Raw genomic sequence first — 21836 nt, 5'->3', positions numbered from 1 at the left:
CCTAAGAGGCCCAGCCCCCAGGCTGGGTCTCCTAGGCAACTGTTAGTGTCTTACACTGTAAGACGCTAACAGTTCAATACAGCACAATACAGATTTGTAAAACTTTAATTTTATTAAGTTTCAAGTAAAAAAAAAAAAAAGCTTCTTTTTCCAAAAATAAAGTAAAAAAAATAGGGAAAAGACATATAGACATATTATTAGGTATCGTTGTGTCCGTATCGACCAGCTCTATAAACCTATCTAATGACCTAACCCCTCAGATGAACACCGTAAAAAATAAAAACTGTGCTAAATAAACAAATTTTTTGTCACCTTACATCACAAAAAGTACAACAGCAAGCGATCAAAAAGGCGTATGCCCACCAAAATAGTACCAATCTAACCGTCATCTCATCCCGCAGAAAATGAGACCCTACCTAAAATAATCTCCCAAAAACTGAAAAAACTATGGCTCTCAGAATATGGAGACACTAAAACATGATTTTTTTATTTTTTTTTTAAATGATATTATTGTGTAAAACTTACATAAAAAAAAAAAAAGTATACATATTAGGTATCGCCGCGTCCGTATCGACCGGCTCTATAAAAATATCACATGACCTAACCCCTCAGATGTACACCGTTAAAAATTTTAAATAAAAACTGTGCTAAATAAACAATTTTTTTTCACCTTCCATCACAAAAAGTGTAATAGCAAGCGATCAAAAAGTCATATGCACCCCAAAATAGTGCCAATCAAACAGTCATCTCATCCAGCAAAAATCATACTCTACCCAAGATAATATCCCAAAAACTTAAAAAACTATGGCTCTCAGACTATGGAGACACTAAAACATGATTTTTTTTGTTTCAAAAATGAAATCATTGTGTAAAACTTACATAAATAAAAAAAATTGTATACATATTAGGTATTGCCGCGTCCGTGACAACCTGCTCTATAAAAATACCACATGATCTAACCTGTCAGATGAATGTTGTAAATAACAAAACAAAAAAACGGTGCCAAAAAAGCTTATTTCTTGTTACCTTGCCTCACAAAAAGTGTAATATAGAGCAACCAAAAATCATATGTACCCTAAACTAGTACCAACAAAACTTCCACCCTATCCCGTAGTTTCTAAAATGGGGTCACTTTTTTGGAGTTTCTACTCTAGGGGTGCATCAGGGGGGCTTCAAATGGGACATGGTGTCAAAAAAAACAGTCTAGCAAAATCTGCCTTCCAAAAACCGTATGGCATTCCTTTCCTTCTGCGCCCTGCCGTGTGCCCGTACAGCGTTTACGACCACATATGGGGTGTTTCTGTAAACTACAGAATCGGAGCCATAAATATTGAGTTTTGTTTGGCTGTTAACCCTTGCTTTGTAACTGGAAAAAAATATTAAAATCAAAAATCTGCCAAAAATGTGAAATTTTGAGATTGTATCTCTATTTTCCATTAATTCTTGTGGAACACCTAAAGGGTTAACAACGTTTGTAAAATCAGTTTTGAATACCTTGAGGGGTGTAGTTTCTAGAATGGGGTCATTTATGGGTGGTTTCTATCATGTAAGCTTCACAAAGTGACTTCAGACCTGAACTGGTCCTTTTTTAAAAAGTTGGTTTTTGAAAATTTCTGAGAAATTTCAAGATTTACTTCTAAACTTCTAAGCCTTGTAACGTCCCCCAAAAAAAAAATCTCATTCCCAAAATGATCCTAACATGAAGAAGACATATGGTAAATGTAAAGTAATAACTATTTTTATAGGTATTAATATGTATTATAGAAGTAGAGAAATTGAAACTTGGAAATTTGCGAATTTTTCCAAATTTTTGGCAAATTTGGTATTTTTTTAATAAATTAAAAATGAATTTTTTTTACTCCATTTTACCAGTGTCATGAAGTACAATATGTGACGAAAAAGCAATCTCAGAATGGCCTAGATAAGTCAAAGCGTTTTAAAGTTATCACCACATAAAGTGAAACTGGCCAGATTTGCCTGGTCCTTAAGGCCTAGTTCACACGAACGTATGGCTTTTATAGTTTTTTGCGGTCTGTTTTTCACGGATCCGTTGTTCCGTTTTTTGTTTCCGTTTTTCCGTATGGCATATACAGTATACAGTAATTACATAGAAAAAATTGGGCTGGGCATAACATTTTCAATAGATGGTTCTGCAAAAAACGGAACGGATACGGAAGACATACGGATGCATTTCCGTATGTGTTCCGTTTTTTTTGCAGACCCATTAACTTGAATGGAGCCACGGAACGTGATTTGCGGGCAATAATAGGACATGTTCTATCTTTCAACGGAAATACGGAAACGGAATGCATACAGAGTACATTCCGTTTTTTTTGCGGAACCATTGAAATGAATGGTTCCGTATACGGACCGGATACGGAATACAAAAAAACGGCCCGTACACTCGCTAAAAGAACGTTTGTGTGAACTAGGCCTAAGGGGTTAAACATGGGATAACCCCTTTACAGGGCTTATCGAATAAAGACAGTAAAAAATAATATTCAGACATCATATACTACAGAACCAGTCCTGTATCATAGATGCACAGATCTCCTCATTCAGCACAGGGCTTGTGTCTTTTCTCAGGGGGCATGTCCTGTCTGCTCCAGCTCTCTCCCACAGCCCAGGGAGTGTGACTTTTCTCAGAGGGCATGTCCTGTCTGCTCCAGCTCTCTCCCACAGCCCAGGACTTGTCTTTTCTCAGGGGGCATGTCCTGTCTGCTCCAGCTCTCTCCCACAGCTCAGGGAGTTGCAAGAAAATTTAGACTAGAACCTTCAGAATCACAGGTGCATATCCATGAAGCAAACATAATTACAAAAAACAAAATGTCTGCACACCGTTATATATACAAACAATAGAGCTAAGAAATGGGGGTCATTCTAGATAAAAGTGGTACAATACCGACTATAAATGAGTATACATGAATAATGGAAGCTCTTAGCGCACATACGTGTCAGGCCTATCTACCAGGCGTCAAGGTGGCTTCCGCAGATGGGTCCCTATCACTAAAGAAACTGCCTCACTTTGGATTTACTTAATCCTACAATATTCAGGGCAGTGTAGGAACCAGCTCCAAACGTACTCTGCTCAGAAGTCCCAGGTAGATGGGCGTGTCCAGTCTAAAAGAGGTGCCACCCCCAACATGTTGCAAGAAAATTTAGACTAAGGCCCCTTTCACGCGGGCGAGTATTCCGCGCGGATGCGATGCGTGAGTTGAACGCATTGCACCCGCACTGAATACCGACCCATTAATTTCTATGGGGCTGTTCAGATGAGCGGTGATTTTCACGCATCACTTATGCGTTGCGTGAAAATCGCAGCATGCTCTATATTCTGCGTTTTTCACGCAATGCAGGCCCCATAGAAGTGAATGGGGTTGCGTAAAATTCGCAAGCATCCGCAAGCAAGTGCGGATGCGGTGCGATTTTCATGCACGGTTGCTAGGAGACGATTGGGATGGAGACCCGATCATTATTATTTTCCCTTATAACATGGTTATAAGTAGTGTTGAGCGAACTTCTGTTTTAAGTTCGGCGTCCGGTTAGCGGAGAATCCCGATATGGATTCCTAATTCCGTTGTGGTCCGTGGTAGCGGAATCAATAATTGGCCATTATTGATTCCGCTACCACGGACCACAACGGAATTCGGAATCCATATCGGGATTCTCCGCTAACTGGAAGCCGAACTTAAAACAGAAGTTCGCTCAACACTAGTTATAAGGGAAAATAATAGCATTCTGAATACAGAATGCAAAGTAAAATAGGGCTGGAGGGGTTAAAATTTTTTTTTTTAACTCACCTTAGTCCACTTGATCGCGTAGCCTGGCATCTCCTTGTGTCTCCTTTGTTGAATAGGACCTGTGGTGAGCATTAAATACAGTTACAGGACCTTTTGATTACGTCACTCCGGTCATCACATGGTACGTCACATGATCTTTTACCATGGTGATGGATCATGTGATGACCGGAGTGACGTCATCAAAGGTCCTGTAACTGTATTTAATGCTCACCACAGGTCCTATTCAACAAAGGAGACAGAAGTAGATGCCGGGTCGCGATCAAGTGGACTAAGGTGAGTTAAATTTTTATTTATTTTAACCCCTCCAGCCCTATTGTACTATGCATTCTGTATTCAGAATGCTATTATTTTCCCTTATAACCATGTTATAAGGGGAAATAATACAAACTACAGAACACCGATCCCAAGCCCGAACTTCTGTGAAGAAGTTCGGGTTTGGGTACCAAACATGCACGATTTTTCTCGAGCGAGTGCAAAACGCATTACAATGTTTTGCACTCGCGCGGAAAAATCGTGGGTGTTCCCGCAACGCACCCGCACATTTTCCTGCAACGCCCGTGTGAAACCAGCCTAAAACCTTCAGGATCACAGGTGCATATCCATGAGCCCAGGGAGTGTGACTTTTCTCGGGGGGCATGTCCTGTCTGCTCCAGCTCTCTCCCACAGCCCAGGGAGTGTGACTTTTCTCGGGGGGCATGTCCTGTCTGCTCCAGCTCATTCCCACAGCTCAGGGAGTGTGACTTTTCTGAAGAGTTGTCATTCCTGCTGCAGCTCTCTTCCTGTCACAGCAGTAGATAGGGCCTGTGATAGTTGAGAGATGTAACTGAGCATGTGTGTCCACCTCAGGTGGCCAGAGAAATAAGGAAAAGAACAGCATGTGGTTCTATACAGATACTGGACATCATTTTGTCTAAGGCTACTTTCACGCTAGCGTTTTTTTGTTGGATCCGGCAGGGATCAGCAAAAACGCTTCCATTACTGATAATACAACCATCTGCATCAGTTATGAACGGATCCAGTTGAATTATATTTAAGGCTACTTTCACACTGGCGTTTCTGGGTCCGCTTGTGAGATCCGTTTCAAGGCTCTCACAAGTGGCCCAAAACGGATCAGTTAAGCCCCAATGCATTCAGAATGGATAAGGATCCGTTCAGAATGCATCAGTTTGGCTGCGTTTGGTCTCCGTTGCGCCTGTATTCCGCTTTTGAGGCGGACACTAAAACGCAGCTTGCAGCGTTTTGGTGTCCGCCTGACGATGTGAAGCCAAACTGATCGATCCTGACTTACAATGTAAGTTAATGGGGGCGGATCCGTTTTCACTGACCCAATATGATGCAATTGAAAACTGATCCGTCTCCCATTGACTTTCAATGTAAGTCAAGACGGATCCGTTTTGACTTAGACTTTTTTTTTTATGAATAATGCAAACGGATCCGTTATGAACGGATACCAGCATTTGCATTATTGGTGCGGATCCGTCTGTGCAGATACAAGACTGATTCGTTCTGAACGCAGGTGTGAAAGTAGCCTTACATAGCCAAGACGGATGCGTCATTAACTCTATTGAAAGTCAATGGGGGACGGATCCGTTTTCTATTGTGTCAGAGAAAACTGATCCGTCCCCATTGACTTGCATTGTGGGGTCATGTTGGATCCGTCTTGCTCCGCATCCCAGGACGAAAAACAAACCGCAGCATTCCGTTCTGTTCAGTTACGTTTTGTTCCCATTGACAATGAATTGAGACAAAACAGAAGCGTTTTTTTTTCGGTATTGAGCCCCTGTGACGGATCCAATGCCAGAAAATATTAACGCTAGTGTGAAAGTAGCCTAACTCAGTGGCTCGAATACATATTTAATTGCATGCAGTTACAGTTCTATTCAGATCCAGTTTGTTTTGAAAAATGTAGAATATTTTTCATGGGACAACCCCTTTAACCACCTCCGGACCGCCTAACGCAGGATCGCGTTCCGGAGGTGGCAGCCCTGCGCAGAGTCACGCATATATGCGTCATCTCGCGATGGGCGAGATTTCCTGTGAACGCGCGCACACAGGCGCGCGCGCTCACAGGAACGGAAGGTAAGAGAGTTGATCTCCAGCCTGCCAGCGGCGATCGTTCGCTGGCAGGCTGGAGATGTGTTTTTTTTAACCCCTAACAGGTATATTAGACGCTGTTTTGATAACAGCGTCTAATATACCTGCTACCTGGTCCTCTGGTGGTCCCCTTTGTTTGGATCGACCACCAGAGGACACAGGTAGCTCAGTAAAGTCCCACCAAGCACCACTACACTACACTACACCCCCCCCCCCGTCACTTATTAACCCCTTATTAGCCCCTGATCACCCCTGATCACCCCATATAGACTCCCTGATCACCCCCCTGTCATTGATCACCCCCCTGTCATTGATTACCCCCCTGTAAAGCTCCATTCAGATGTCCGCATGATTTTTACGGATCCACTGATAGATGGATCAGATCCGCAAAACGCATCCGGACGTCTGAATGAAGCCTTACAGGGGCGTGATCAATGACTGTGGTGATCACCCCATATAGACTCCCTGATCACCCCCCCTGTCATTGATTACACCCCTGTCATTGATCAACCCCCTGTAAAGCTCCATTCAGACGTCCGCATGATTTTTACGGATGCACTGATAGATGGATCCGATCCTCAAAACGCATCCGGACGTCTGAATGAAGCCTTACAGGGGCATGATCAATGACTGTGGTGATCACCCCATATAGACTCCCTGATCACCCCCCTGTAAAGCTCCATTCAGATGTCCGCATGATTTTTACGGATGCACTGATAGATGGATCCGATCCGCAAAACGCATCCGGACGTCTGAATGAAGCCTTACAGGGGCATGATCAATGACTGTGGTGATCACCCCATATAGACTCCCTGATCACCCCCCTGTCATTGATCACCCCCCTGTAAAGCTCCATTCAGATGTCCGCATGATTTTTACGGATGCACTGATAGATGGATCCGATCCGCAAAACGCATCCGGACGTCTGAATGAAGCTTTACAGGGGCATGATCAATGACTGTGGTGATCACCCCATATAGACTCCCTGATCACCCCCCTGTCATTGATCACCCCCCTGTAAAGCTCCATTCAGATGTCCGCATGATTTTTACGGATGCACTGATAGATGGATCCGATCCGCAAAACGCATCCGGACGTCTGAATGAAGCCTTACAGGGGCATGATCAATGACTGTGGTGATCACCCCATATAGACTCCCTGATCACCCCCCTGTCATTGATTACCCCCCTGTAAAGCTCCATTCAGATGTCCGCATGATTTTTACGGATGCACTGATAGATGGATCGGATCCGCAAAATGCATCCGGACGTCTGAATGAAGCCTTACAGGGGCATGATCAATGACTGTGGTGATCACCCCATATAGACTCCCTGATCACCCCCCTGTCATTGATCAACCCCCCTGTCATTGATCAACCCCCCTGTCATTGATCACCCCCCCTGTCATTGATCACCCCCCCTGTCATTGATCACCCCCCTGTCATTGATCCCCCCCTCTGTAAGGCTCCATTCAGATATTTTTTTGGCCCAAGTTAGCAGAATTTTTTTTTTTTTTTCTTACAAAGTCTCATATTCCACTAACTTGTGTCAAAAAATAAAATCTCACATGAACTCACCATACCCCTCACGGAATCCAAATGCGTAAAATTTTTTAGACATTTATATTTCAGACTTCTTCTCACGCTTTAGGGCCCCTAGAATGCCAGGGCAGTATAAATACCCCACATGTGACCCCATTTCGGAAAGAAGACACCCCCAGGTATTCCGTGAGGGGCATATTGAGTCCATGAAAGATTGAATTTTTTGTCCCAAGTTAGCGGAACGGGAGACTTTGTGAGAAAAAAATTAAAAATATCAATTTCCGCTAACTTGTGCCAAAAAAAAAAAATTTCTATGAACTCGCCATGCCCCTCATTGAATACCTTGGGGTGTCTTCTTTCCAAAATGGGGTCACATGTGGGGTATTTATACTGCTCTGGCATTCTAGGGGCCCCAAAGCGTGAGAAGAAGTCTGGTATCCAAATGTCTAAAAATGCCCTCCTAAAAGGAATTTGGGCACCTTTGCGCATCTAGGCTGCAAAAAAGTGTCACACATCTGGTATCGCCGTACTCAGGAGAAGTTGGGGAATGTGTTTTGGGGTGTCATTTTACATATACCCATGCTGGGTGAGAGAAATATCTTGGTCAAATGCCAACTTTGTATAAAAAAATGGGAAAAGTTGTCTTTTGCCAAGATATTTCTCTCACCCAGCATGGGTATATGTAAAATGACACCCCAAAACACATTCCCCAACTTCTCCTGAATACGGCGATACCACATGTGTGACACTTTTTTGCAGCCTAGGTGGGCAAAGGGGCCCATATTCCAAAGAGCACCTTTAGGATTTCACAGGTCATTTACCTACTTACCACACATTAGGGCCCCTGGAAAATGCCAGGGCAGTATAACTACCCCACAAGTGACCCCATTTTGGAAAGAAGACACCCCAAGGTATTCCGTGAGGGGCATGGCGAGTTCCTAGAATTTTTTATTTTTTGTCACAAGTTAGTGGAAAATGCTTATTTTTTTTTTTATTTTTTTTTTCATACAAAGTCTCATATTCCACTAACTTGTGACAAAAAATAAAAAGTTCCATGAACTCACTATGCCCATCAGCGAATACCTTGGGGTCTCTTCTTTCCAAAATGGGGTCACTTGTGGGGTAGTTATACTGCCCTGGCATTCTAGGGGCCCAAATGTGTGGTAAGGAGTTTGAAATCAAATTCTGTAAAAAATGACCTGTGAAATCCGAAAGGTGCTCTTTTGAATATGGGCCCCTTTGCCCACCTAGGCTGCAAAAAAGTGTCACACATCTGGTATCTCCGTAATCGGGAGAAGTTGGGGAATGTGTTTTGGGGTGTCATTTTACATATACCCATGCTGGGTGAGAGAAATATCTTGGCAAAAGACAACTTTTCCCATTTTTTTTATACAAAGTTGGCATTTGACCAAGATATTTATCTCACCCAGCATGGGTATATGTAAAAAGACACCCCAAAACACATTCCTCAACTTCTCCTGAATACAGAGATACCAGATGTGTGACACTTTTTTGCAGCCTAGGTGGGCAAAGGGGCCCACATTCCAAAGAGCACCTTTCGGATTTCACAGGTCATTTACCTACTTACCACACATTTGGGCCCCTAGAATGCCAGGGCAGTATAACTACCCCACAAGTGACCCCATTTTGGAAAGAAGAGACCCCAAGGTATTCGCTGATGGGCATAGTGAGTTCATGGAAGTTTTTATTTTTTGTCACAAGTTTGTGGAATATGAGACTTTGTATGAAAAAAAAAATTAAAAAACAAATCATCATTTTCCACTAACTTGTGACAAAAAATAAAAAATTCTAGGAACTCGCCATGCCCCTCACGGAATACCTTGGGGTGTCTTCTTTCCAAAATGGGGTCACTTGTGGGGTAGTTATACTGCCCTGGTATTCTAGGGGCCCAAATGTGTGGTAAGGAGTTTGAAATCAAATTCAGGAAAAAATGAGGAGTGAAATCCGAAAGGTGCTCTTTGGAATATGGGCCCCTTTGCCCACCTAGGCTGCAAAAAAGTGTCACACATCTGGTATCCCCGTACTCAGGAGAAGTTGAGGAATGTGTTTTGGGGTGTCTTTTTACATATACCCATGCTGGGTGAGATAAATATCTTGGTCAAATGACAACTTTGTATAAAAAAATGGGAAAAGTTGTCTTTTGCCAAGATATTTCTCTCACCCAGCATGGGTATATATAAAATGACACCCCAAAACACATTCCCCACCTTCTCCTGAGTACGGAGATACCAGATGTGTGACACTTTTTTGCAGCCTAGGTGGGCAAAGGGGCCCATATTCCAAAGAGCACCTTTCGGATTTCACAGGTCATTTTTTACAGAATTTGATTTCAAACTCCTTACCACACATTTGGGCCCCTAGAATGCCAGGGCAGTATAACTACCCCACAAGTGACCCCATTTTGGAAAGAAGAGACCCCAAGGTATTCGCTGATGGGCATAGTGAGTTCATAAAACTTTTTATTTTTTGTCACAAGTTAGTGGAATATGAGACTTTGTAAGAAAAAAAAAAAAAAAAAAAAAATCATAATTTTCCGCTAACTTGTGACAAAAAATAAAAAGTTCTATGAACTCACTATGCCCATCAGCGAATACCTTAGGGTGTGTACTTTCAGAAATGGGGTCATTTGTGGGGTGTTTGTACTGTCTGGGCATTGTAGAACCTCAGGAAACATGACAGGTGCTCAGAAAGTCAGAGCTGCTTCAAAAAGCGGAAATTCACATTTTTGTACCATAGTTTGTAAACGCTATAACTTTTACCCAAACCATTTTTTTTTTACCCAAACATTTTTTTTTTATCAAAGACATGTAGAACTATAAATTTAGAGCAAAATTTCTATATGGATGTCGTTTTTTTTTGCAAAATTTTACTACTGAAAGTGAAAAATGTCATTTTTTTGCAAAAAAATCGTTAAATTTCGATTAATAACAAAAAAAGTAAAAATGTCAGCAGCAATGAAATACCACCAAATGAAAGCTCTATTAGTGAGAAGAAAAGGAGGTAAAATTCATTTGGGTGGTAAGTTGCATGACCGAGCAATAAACGGTGAAAGTAGTGTAGGTCAGAAGTGTAAAAAGTGGCCTGGTCTTTCAGGGTGTTTAAGCACTGGGGGCTGAGGTGGTTAAAGGGAGTCTGTCACCAGATTTTGACCTTATAGACCGCTTACATAGCGCTCTAGCATAGCAGTCTATGATTCTAATGGTACCTTTGATGTTTTCTTGTGAAGTTCCCCCAAGGCAAAAACAGACTTTTATTCATATGTAAATTAGGGCTCGCAAGTGCCCAGGGGCGGCGTTCACCTCGTTGGTGCCTAGGCTGTTCTGCCTCTTTTCGTCATATCCCCGCCCCAGCCTCTTCCTCTGCCCGCCCTGCTCTTCCTTTTGCCTCTTCCTTCTCAAGTTCTCTGCAGCGAGATCCCGTGCCTGCGCTCTCCATTGCTTGATCGGGGCATGCGCACTGCGATGCCCATTGTGGGTGTCTCTGGTCTGCCTCCTCGCCGCTGTTTCGCGCCGTTGGTTGGCGCATGCACAGTAGCTACTGCGATGCCGTGCCCACAATGGGCATCACAGTGCACATGCCCCGGCAAAGCTATGGAGAGCGCAGGCGCAGGATCTCGCTGCAGAGAAGGAGGACGCAAAGGAAGAGCGGGGCGGGCAGAGGAAGAGGCTGGGGCGGGGATATGACGAAAAGAGGCAGAACAGCATGGGCACTAACGAGGTGAACGCCACCCCTGGGCACTTGCGAGCCCTAATTTACATATGAATAAAAGTCCGTTTTTGACTTGGGGGAACTTCACAAGAAAACATCAAAGGTACCATTAGAATCATAGACTGCTATGTAAGCGGTCTATAAGGTCAAAATCTGGTGACAGACTCCCTTTAAGCTGTTTAGGCAAGCCTGTATTCACAAGGTCCTCTGGTGCTCGTGATCTTCAATAAATCTTCCGTATAGTGGGAATTTTTCATTATCGGTTTTAAAGTAATTATGCGTTTTGGCTCAAAAATTAATCATTTGTGAGAAGAGGATATTTTCATATTGACATGATGCAAAAAAAAAAATGGATGTGACAGTTTTTATTAAAATTGACAAATGACCCATGGGCCGTTTTTCCACCGTCTCATTTGCTAAAAGTTGCTCCTTTAGAGGGTAGTTTTAGTCTGGCCGCCTCTCTGCATGTTTGCCCTTGCTGCGGCCGGACCTCCGGCCCTCCCACATTATAGTGAATGGGACCGGAGCAGACTTCCGGCGGCACGCGTGCACTAGTGGCAGCACGGGTCCGGCAGGCTGTTCACCCGCTAATGTGAAAGTAGCCTAAAAGAGGTCTTACCGACAGAGAGACCAGAATAAAATCCGATTAAAAATAGGATCAACATAAAGGAAGGAACATGAACCAAAAATGAGGTGCGAACAGACATTACGTTAAATAATGTTCTCTTCCTAATGCAGGGACAAAGCTGGAGGCTATGGCATTCAGTCTCTCGGAGGGATGCTGGTAGAAAGTGTGCATGGGGATTTCCTAAATGTGGTCGGATTTCCCCTGAATCACTTTTGTAGAAAACTGACTGAAATCTACCACCCTCCACCCAAACAAGCCATCCACAGAGTGAAGCATGATTCCATTCCTTACGTTGAGAGTTTTGAGAACCTCAGTGATGTAGAAGAAGATTGCACCTCTACCAGCAAGACCTGCGAGGCAAAGAAAGCGGTTCAAGATGGTGTTTGTAAGGCCGGTGGTTCAGGATCCGCCGGGCTTCAGAATGGGATCGAAGAAAGGCCCGTCCACTGTGCTCAGCAACTGTCCAAAATAACCCAACTCCTTGATGGTTTTAAGGCTTCTCAGGTAATGGGATTTTTACTATGCTGGGAGTTGTAGTTACATCAACAGTGAAGAGCCGCAAGAGCATCAGGTTACAGCTTTGACTGCATAGTTCTTGTGCATTTAACCCATTAATTACCATAAAGGGGTTGTTTTTTGTGCAGGACAAGTTGTAGATTTTAATGGCACCATTTTGGGGTACAAAGAACTTACTAATTAACTGTTATTACCGGGGCTGTCTCACTTCAGCCAGAGGCATTTATTATGTAGAGCAAGTTAATGCAAGGCACTCCGTAATGTATTGTGATTGTCCATATTGCCGCCTTTGCTGGCTTGATTCATTTTTCCGCCATATTATACACTGCTCGTATCCAGGGGTTATGAACACCCTGTAGTCCAGCAGTGGTGGTCATGCTTGCACACTATAGAAAAAAGTTCCGGCCTCTCTTGGTCGGAACCATGGGAGAGCACACAGGCACGCATGCGCAGCAGCTACCGCCTCTTTGTATCTATGCTGCAGCAGTGGCCTTAACCCCCGGATACGAGCAGTGTATAATGTGATGAAAAAATGAATCAAGCTGTCAAAGGAGGCAATATGGACAATCACAATACATTAGTAAGTGCCTAATTTTGGCTTTCTACATGATGAATGCCATTTGCTGAAGTGAGTGAACCCTTTTAACACTTTTTTTATTAAAAAATTTTTTTTGGGGGGGAACCTTAATACTGCCACTGAGATTTTGCATTTAAAATTTTGCGGCAATAAATTTTTTGCCATAAATAACATTATAATTGAAATCATTGGGTCGGGACAATTACCGTACATCGATATCAAATACATATAGTTCTTTTACGTTTTGCTACTTTTGCACAGCAAAATTGTCGGATCTCAAGACCTACAATTTGTTTATTTTTTTGTCTATGGCGCTGCGCTATGGCTCTTTTTTTGCGGGGCGACATGTAGTTTTCATTGGTTACATAACGCTATTTTTGGTGGCCAATGAGCAAAAAAAAAAAAAAAATATATATATATATATATATATATATATATATATATATATATATATATAAATTTTTTTTTTTTTTTTTTATACAGCATTTACTGTATGGGATAAATTACATGATAATTGTGTAGTGCTGGTCGTCAGGGACGCAGCAATACCAAGTGTAGGGAGGGGATTTTATTTTTGCAATTTTATCCACCGAAAAGCTTTTTTATAGAAACCTAGAAACATAGAATGTGTCGGCAGATAAGAACCATTTGGCCCATCTAGTCTGCCCAATATATCTGAATCCTATGAATAGTCCCTGGCCCTATCTTATATGAAGGATAGCCTTATGCCTATCCCATGCACCCCTTCACTGTATTTGCAGCTACCACTTCTGCAGGAAGGCTATTCCATGCATCCACTACTCTCTCAGTAAAGTAATACTTCCTTATATTACTTTTAAACCTTTGCCCCTCTAATTTAAAACGGTGTCCTCTTGTGGTAGTTTTTCTTCTTTTAAATATGCTCTCCTCCTTTACCGAGTTGATTCCCTTTATGTATTTAAAAGTTTCTATCATAAGTTTCTATCGTTTCTATCATATCCCCTCTGTCTCTTCTTTCTTCCAAGCTATACATATTAAGGTCCTTTAACCTTTCCTGGTAAGTTTTATCCTGCAATCCATGTACTAGTTTAGTAGCTCTTCTCTGAACTCTCTCTAGAGTATCTATATCCTTCTGGAGATATGGCCTCCAGTACTGCGCACAATACTCAAAGTGAGGTCTCACCAGTGTTCTGTACAGCGGCATAAGCACTTCACTCTTTCTACTGCTTATACCTCTCCCTATACATCCAAGCATTCTGCTGGCATTTCGTGCTGCTCTATTACATTGTCTTCCCACCTTTAAGTCTTCTGAAATAATTACTCCTAAATCCCTTTCCTCAGATACTGAGGTCAGGACTGTGTCAAATATTCTATATTCTGCCCTTGGGTTTTTACGCCCCAGGTGCATTATCTTGCACTTATCCACATTAAATTTCAGTTGCCAGAGTTCTGACCATTCTTCTAGTTTTCCTAAATCCTTTTCCATTTGGCGTTCTCTCCAGGAACATCAACCCTGTTACCTATCTTTGTGTCATCAGCAAAAAGACAAACCTTACCATCGAGGCCTTTTGCAATATCACTTATGAAGATATTAAACAAAATTGGTCCCAGTACAGATCCCTGTGGAACCCCACTGGTAACATGACCTTGTTTTGAATGTTCTCCATTGACTACAACCCTCTGTTGTCTGTCACTCAGCCACTGCCTAATCCACTCAACAATATGGGAGTCCATGCTCAATGACTGCAGTTTATTGATAAGTCTTCTATGTGGGACAGTGTCAAAAGCCTTACTAAAATCTAGATATGCGATGTCTACTGCACCTCCACCGTCTATTAAAAAATCTATAGGATTTGTTTGACATGATCTCCCTGAAGTAAACCCATGTTGTTTTTCATCTTGCAATCCATGGGATTTTAGATGTTCCACAATCATATCCTTTAATAGGGTTTCCATTAATTTGCCTACTATTGATGTCAGACTCACTGGTCTATAGTTGCTCGATTCCTCCCTACTACCTTTCTTGTGAATGGGCACGACATTTGCCAATTTCCAATCTTCCGGGACGACTCCTGTTACTAATGATTGGTTAAATAAATCTGTTAACGGTTTTGCCAGCTCACCACTAAGCTCTTTTAATAATTTTGGGTGTATCTCATCAGGCCCCTGTGACTTATTTGTCTTCACCTTAGACAGCAAACTTAGAACATCTTCCTCTGTAAAGATACATGCATCAAACGATTTTAGTCGACCTTTCTAGTGGAGGTCCTTCTCCTTTTTCTTTTGTAAAAACTGAACAGAAGTATTTATTAAGGCAGTCGGCTAGCCCTTTATTCTCTTCTACATACCTTCCGTCCTTTGTTTTTAATTTAGTTATTCCTTGTTTTAATTTCCTTTTTTCATTTATATATCTGAAGAATGTCTTATCCCCTTTTTTCATAGACTGAGCTAGTTTTTCTTCTGCCTGCGCTTTAGAAGTTCTTATAACTTGCTTGGCCTCTCTCTGCCTAATCTTGTAGATTTCCTTATCTTCATTGCTCTGGGTTTTTTTATAATTACAAAATGCTAGCTTTTTATTTTTAATAATTTGGGCCACTTCTGCTGAGTACCACAGTGGTCTCTTCCTTTTTTTGCTTTTACTGACAAGTCTAATGCAATTTTCTGTTGCCTTCAATAGAAAATTGCATTTGCATTTATAAAACTTTAAAGGAGTTATCCGATAAATGATAATGATGACCTATTCTCATGTATTCCTCATGTATGCCCACTGTACTATTGATTAATGCAGTTTGTTAAACGTTTAGGTAAGCTTTAAGCTTTTTATCACGGCACAACTTGAATAATGTTTTTCTGCAGAACATAATTCATGAGGTGAGCTGGTGGCCTTTGACTTGTCTCAACGCGATCCGACAAGGACATCTTGTTACCAGATAAAGTTAGTGAATTCTCTGCGGTATTCCTTGTTGGTGTTGCTGAACCTGGCAGGATTTCATCATCATCTACCTCATCTGTACTGGTTGTACCTGGATCATAGCCACAAAGCTTTTTCAAATGGGACACATTTCTTGTGACCTGATGACCATTATGTTAAGCAGTAACCATGGTACCTTTTGACTTGTGTGACTTGAAAGGGTTCAGGATGGTATTGTGATGATTTGTCACTTAGGTCACAACCTTTTAACAAGGACCAAATCTCTCACTTCCATCTGTGACTGCGATAACTGCTTGTCACTGCCTGCCTTGTGAGAGATCTGAGAAGATCAGATAGACTTGCAGCACGTGAGTCTATCTGACAGGTCTTTCTGTGTTTCCCTTCTGTTTGTTGTTGTGGGCAGGATCCCACCTCTCCACAGGTTCTGCTCGTTAGCTGTTTTAGAGGCTCTATTTAAGTCTGGTTCTTTGTGGATCCTCTACTTCCCGCTAGTCTCAAGCTAAGTCTTCCTGTTTTCTCCTTTGTGTGTGTGTGTGTTGCTGCTAGGTCTCAGGGAGACAATAGCCCCTTCACGGTGGAAGGTACTGGCTGTCTTATTCCCCTCTCCCTAAGTTAGGGTTTGCTACAGTGTCAGCAGGGCATAGGTTCCAGCATATGAGTTTGTTCACCATCAGGACTTGCTCATACTGTCAGCAGTCAGGGAGAGGCTCAGGGATTGTTAGGAGGTTACCATTCCCTCCTCCCTAGCTTTGGGGCCTAGTCTGTTTGCCTGTTGCTGTTAGTTTTCTTGGTGTTCCTCTTATCCCCACTTGCCGTGACACTGCCCTTATCTGCATATCTCTTCATCTTGTCTTTTGAGATGTAATCATTGAGAACAAATGGAATCTGGATAGAAACTACCGGGACGTTCAGGAGCTTGATGTGCAAAAGCCTGTTGCAAAGCGTAGGTGCTGGCGGCGTTCCTTTAGTGGAGTGTGCCTGGCTCTGTATTGTCTAAGGAATCTGTATAACTCTTGTTGTAAATCCTTGTGTTCCAGAGTTGTGTTGTTGATTGATTTCATGAACTGTTCCACCTCACCATTGGCCTGAGACCAGTAAGGAGTTATTTTTCTGTGGGTGAAGCCAAGATAAGCTGCAAAAGACTGCAAATCTTCACTGTTGTAAGGCGACCCATTATCAGTCTTTACTGTATACCATAGGCAGAGAAGATCTTGTCCAATTTTGGTCAATGGCTGGAAACCTAGAAGAATCATCCATGACGACCAGTAAATAGGAATGATCTGGCAATTATAACTTGAATGATGGTGGCAGATATTATATTCACATTTTCTAAATACGCTTGAGGGACTAACTAATGATTAAGGCAATTTTCCTCCAAAAGGGGGGAAAGCCGCTACCCACATTTTCTAGCTAATCCAGTCACATCCAAGGTGCAAGCAGATGTAAAACTTGCACAAATATGCTTTGTATATAAGTATTTGTAATATATTACATGGATATGTTTCAGGGAGGATTACAACATTATACTTTTATCTTGTCGCAAGCTATATTTTTTTCAAACCTAATCTGGCAACCTAAACCTTGTCCATGTGCACAGCGGAGATAAATGTCCAGCACTCTGATTTTCTCCACTTGTCTTCTGTTTACAGATATTGTTTGCAGCATCTAAACTGAAGGTCTTTGATAAGTTGAAAGATAAAGGTGCGCTGAAGGCCATGGAAATTGCGGATAAGATTAATGCTTCTGTACATGGAGCTGAAAGGCTTCTTGATGCTTGTGTTGCCCTTGGCCTGCTGGAGGAAACTCATCAAGGTGAATCTTAGTGGTAATTTATTTCTATGTAATGTTATAGTCTTGAAGACCTTAGAATGAGAGCGAGAAATCTATCAGGATATGGTAGCATTCCTGTGTGCAATTGATTTTCACAAGGGAAACTAATATTGCCAAACTTCAAACTAGTTCTTCTCTCCGGCTGAGCTTACACTTTAATCTTTGATGCCTGGGTGCTGACACACAAGGGGAATTTGCTAAAGAGCATCTCTCCTCACCCCTCCTTTTGATTGACAGGGCCAGGCATCAGAAATATCTTCTCTCACCTGGCCCTGCGCCATACAGCACACCCTTGGCGCGTGCACAGTAGATCTAATTATCTCGCGTGCCGAGACTGTATTGTAAAGTGTGGGACTACAAGGTCAGATGAAAGATGCCTTTCATGTCACATTCTGTCAAAAGGAGGGGGGGGACAGATGCTCTTTAACAAATTTCCCTTGTATTTCAGCCACCAGCATCAAAAATTAAAGTGTAAGCTCTACCGGAGAGGAGAACTAGTTTGAAGTTTGGCAATAGGAGTTTGGTAGCAGCAGTTGTGCTTCAGCTTCTCATTTACAGCGGCCACGTAGTGTAATTACAATTGCTCGGCCCATTCACTTGAATATTGTAATTATGACACTATCCAATCAGTGCTGCCATGGCAGTCACCCCCAGTGACATCTAGTTGGACCCGTAGGGCAGACTGCTGGCCGTTCATTCATAAATTTATAAAAATAGAGGAATGGCAAAACATAGTCATAAGAATAGATGCTCCAGAATTGTTATTACATGGGGAATGGAACAGACATGTCACCAGCATTGAGGATGCAACCCCACAATGCAGTTGTCCACATTTGGCTAAGCAACAGCCACCTCCAGCACCCAATGGCCGCATGTTTTTGCTGTAAAATTGTGTTCACATTGGTTGCTGCAGATGGGCGTGCTTTGGTTGCATGCGACCAGCCGTAGCGCTGTGCTGTACCCTGCTTAAGCCGCACCTTGTTAGTCACACCTCGTGTGACAAATGCATGCTGCTCCCATCCTAAACATGGATGCTGATGGAGAGACATGTTGCCCTTCCTGTCCATTTGAGCCTCCCATTGATATGCACTTTGCCTTCACCACTTTCTTGCACTTCAAGGAGCTGTACAAGTGCAGATAGTACTGCGCAGCTCCTAGCAGAGCAGTAAGTAGCACAGACCTAGTTCTTGCCTATGGAAAGCCACAAATCACAAGCTCTTCCATCAGTGGTAATTATAAGGATGGGAGCAACGTGCAGAAGGCACAGAGGACTTGGCCAACAATAAGGTGTGGCTTCAAAGGGCTGACCAGGATTAGAAAAGCATGGCTGGACCACAGGTTGTGTTTGGTATTTCAGTCTTAGATACGTTAACTTGAAGAGCTGACCTACATCGCCAAACGCAACCAGTGGACAGATGTGGTACTTGTAACGGATCTCCTGGCACCCCGACCGGGTACCTCCGTCGATGGATGCTCCTAGTGCTTCCCGAGGACTCCAAGCACTCCACTTGACACCGTAAGCACTGCAGACCCCACGAACCGCCGAAGCTTGGTTGAGGTCTTGCCGTCTTCTACCCACCCTGGACCTACGACAAGGCTCCATGCTCCAGTGGGTGAACCTCTCCTAAATCCAGAGAGCAGGAACAGCTCTTACAAGAGCTAGTAGTTATAGCCAGGGGAGTATAGCAAATCTTCAGCGTATAGCTATCCCCAGTGTCGATCAGTTACCCAAACACCAGCCTCAACATCATGAAGGGTAAAACAGGAACTCCTTTTATTGCAGATCAACTCAGTATATATACAGTTCAAGAAGTCTAAAAACCTAACGCAATCAACCATTAACAACATGCAAACAGACATCTCCACCCCCTCCATAATGAATGAATAGGAAGAGAGGAGACGCATGTGATGGGATTATCTCCTGAGTGTATCATAGTGTGATCTACTCATCTAGGAGTCGGCTGCTATTATAATCAACTATCTTAATCCCATCACTAACACAATCAGTGGGAGTCTCAGTTCAGAGTTAACCCTTTTTGTGTTGCTGAATCCACACCATGCCCTTTTAATGGGCAATAGGAAATATGTGGCATATAAATTACACACATAAATCAGGCTTCATAGTTCCTTGTAACCCCAAAAGGTCTTAGGAGGTCTCCATAGTTCTTGGTCCATAGTCTGTAGGAAGGAGGCTGGCCCTCAGGCTTCTCCAGCAGCCCCAGTGATGGTTCAGTCCGTCACATTTCTCCCCTCCCAGGAGTAGACTAACCCGGTACCTGACCTCCTGTCGGTCGGTGCCTGAAATAGTCGAGTAGCCCACCCATAAACAAACACTGGTCCTGTTGCACTCTGGGGCCTGGCTCTGTTCTATATGTTCCCAGCTGTTGAGTCGGCATCCGCTACTCCTTGCTTCATTGTTGTTCTCTAGCTTTGAGCTGTGGGTACTTGGTGGGCGAGGCCAACTGCCCTCTGCCCAGATGCCAGCTCTTCTGCTGGGGTAGCCTGTGGGGAGTCGGCCTCTGGACAAGAGGATATGGGAGGGCAGAGGCCAACTGCACTCTGCCCAGATGCCAGCTCTTCCGCTGGGATGGGATCAGGGAATCCTGCCCCCAGGACCTTGTTGCGAATCAGCTGTGGAGAGGAGGGATCGTTTACCTCCTCCTCCTGGCATTCCTGCGGGGTTGGTGGGGGATCCGTACCGGCCGTCCAGCATCCCGGTAGGCCTGGTGCAGAGACTGCGGTCCCATCTGCACCATCTGAGTTAGGGGTGCTGTCCCCCGGTGTTGGGGAAAGAGACCAATTGTCTCCTCTCCCTTCAAGGTACACTGCCGCTGGGGAATAGAGACGACGCTCTCCTCTCCCTGCAAAACATACTGCCGCTGGGGAGCAGAACCGACTGTCCCTACTCCCTGAAACTCCGGCTGCCGTTGGGGATCTGGGCCGACCGCCCAGCATCCCTGTAGGGCCGGTGGAGAGATCTCGGTCCCATCTCCACCTGCCATATCCTCACCCTCGGGTCTGTCGTGCGCAGCCATCCAGGGGGAGTGCCGAATCACATACCACCAGAGTGCCTGGTAGGAGTCGTCTAGCCAAAGCTCCTTCCATACCAGGCTCTCGAGTTCTGTCACCCACTCATCCAGGAGCTGTTTTCCCAGAAGCGGATGCGAGTGGCCCTGCGAATGCCCCAACTGCTGCTCCTCACTGGGGAGACTCTTCCCCCGCCGACGCTGTACATCTTCCAGGGCCTCGTACCAGACGCCTTTCTGGACTGCATCCCTCCAGTCCGGGTCATCCTCCTCCTCGTAGTGGAACGCTGTCCGAAGACTAGCCGATTCTATCCTGCTGTAGACAGGGGCTCTGCACGGATACCAGCGTTGCCCTCAATATACTCCACCAACTGTGTCTCCGAGCTGCTCCTCCTCGCACTAGGACGCCATCCCGCTGCTTGCCACCAATGTAACGGATCTCCTGGCACCCCGACCGGGTACCTCCTTCGATGGATGCTCCTAGTGCTTCCCGAGGACTCCAAGCACTCCACTTGACACCATAAGCACTGCAGACCCCACGAACTGCCGAAGCTTGGTTGAGGTCTCGCTGTCTTCTACCCACCCTGGACCTACGACAAGGCTCCAGGCTCCAGTGGGTGAACCTCTCCTAAATCCAGAGAGCAGGATGGCAGTGGTGCGGACTAGCGATCCCACCGGCCCGTTCACTATCTAGGGCTCATTTTAGGGAAAGCCAGGGTTTAGGCACGTGATCGCCGCACGGGTGAGGAACCCGTCTAGGTACGTCAGGGCAGTCAGGTGCCAGCCGCAAGGTGAGTTAGGGGGTCACCACCTTTCCCTCTCCCTTGGGCAGGGCTTTCCCTTTTCCCTCCCTGTGCGTGACGGCGGTCATTACAGGAATTAGCTGGTCTACAAGCCACCTGGCCATGTTGCTGAAGGTGCAATCACTGTAGTACCATTGTAGTAGTCAGTGGCGTAGGGATCGCCATAGCAACCATAGCAGTGGCTATGGGGCCCCACGCCACTGGGGGCCCGTCCGGACCGCATAATTTTTTTAAATTTTTTTTTTATTAATACACTCACACAGGCAGCCAGCAGCCAGGCCCGACCGCCCGCCCAGTGTAGTGGGCGGGGCGCGGGCGGTCCGCGGCTCGGGCCTGGCTGGGGGGAAGCCAAGGAAGGAGGAGAGGAGTAACTGTAGTAGAA

General features: G+C 44.2%; 1 protein-coding gene across 3 annotated transcripts in view; it reads left to right on the top strand.

The window, feature by feature from the left end:
- ASMTL (acetylserotonin O-methyltransferase like) overlaps positions 1–21836 on the top strand; it is a 101451-nt gene that overhangs the window by 51494 nt on the left and 28121 nt on the right. For all 3 annotated transcript variants that reach the window (XM_040423720.1, XM_040423719.1, XM_040423721.1), the window contains exons 8-9: positions 11902–12295; positions 17445–17607. In XM_040423720.1, the coding sequence (XP_040279654.1) occupies positions 11902–12295; positions 17445–17607 (557 nt within the window). The remainder of the gene's footprint in view (positions 1–11901; positions 12296–17444; positions 17608–21836) is intronic.

This window comes from Bufo bufo, chromosome 3 (assembly GCF_905171765.1).
Source record: "Bufo bufo chromosome 3, aBufBuf1.1, whole genome shotgun sequence".
Classification (NCBI taxonomy): Eukaryota; Metazoa; Chordata; class Amphibia; order Anura; family Bufonidae; genus Bufo; species Bufo bufo.
This window is presented reverse-complemented; position numbering and strand designations above follow the sequence as displayed.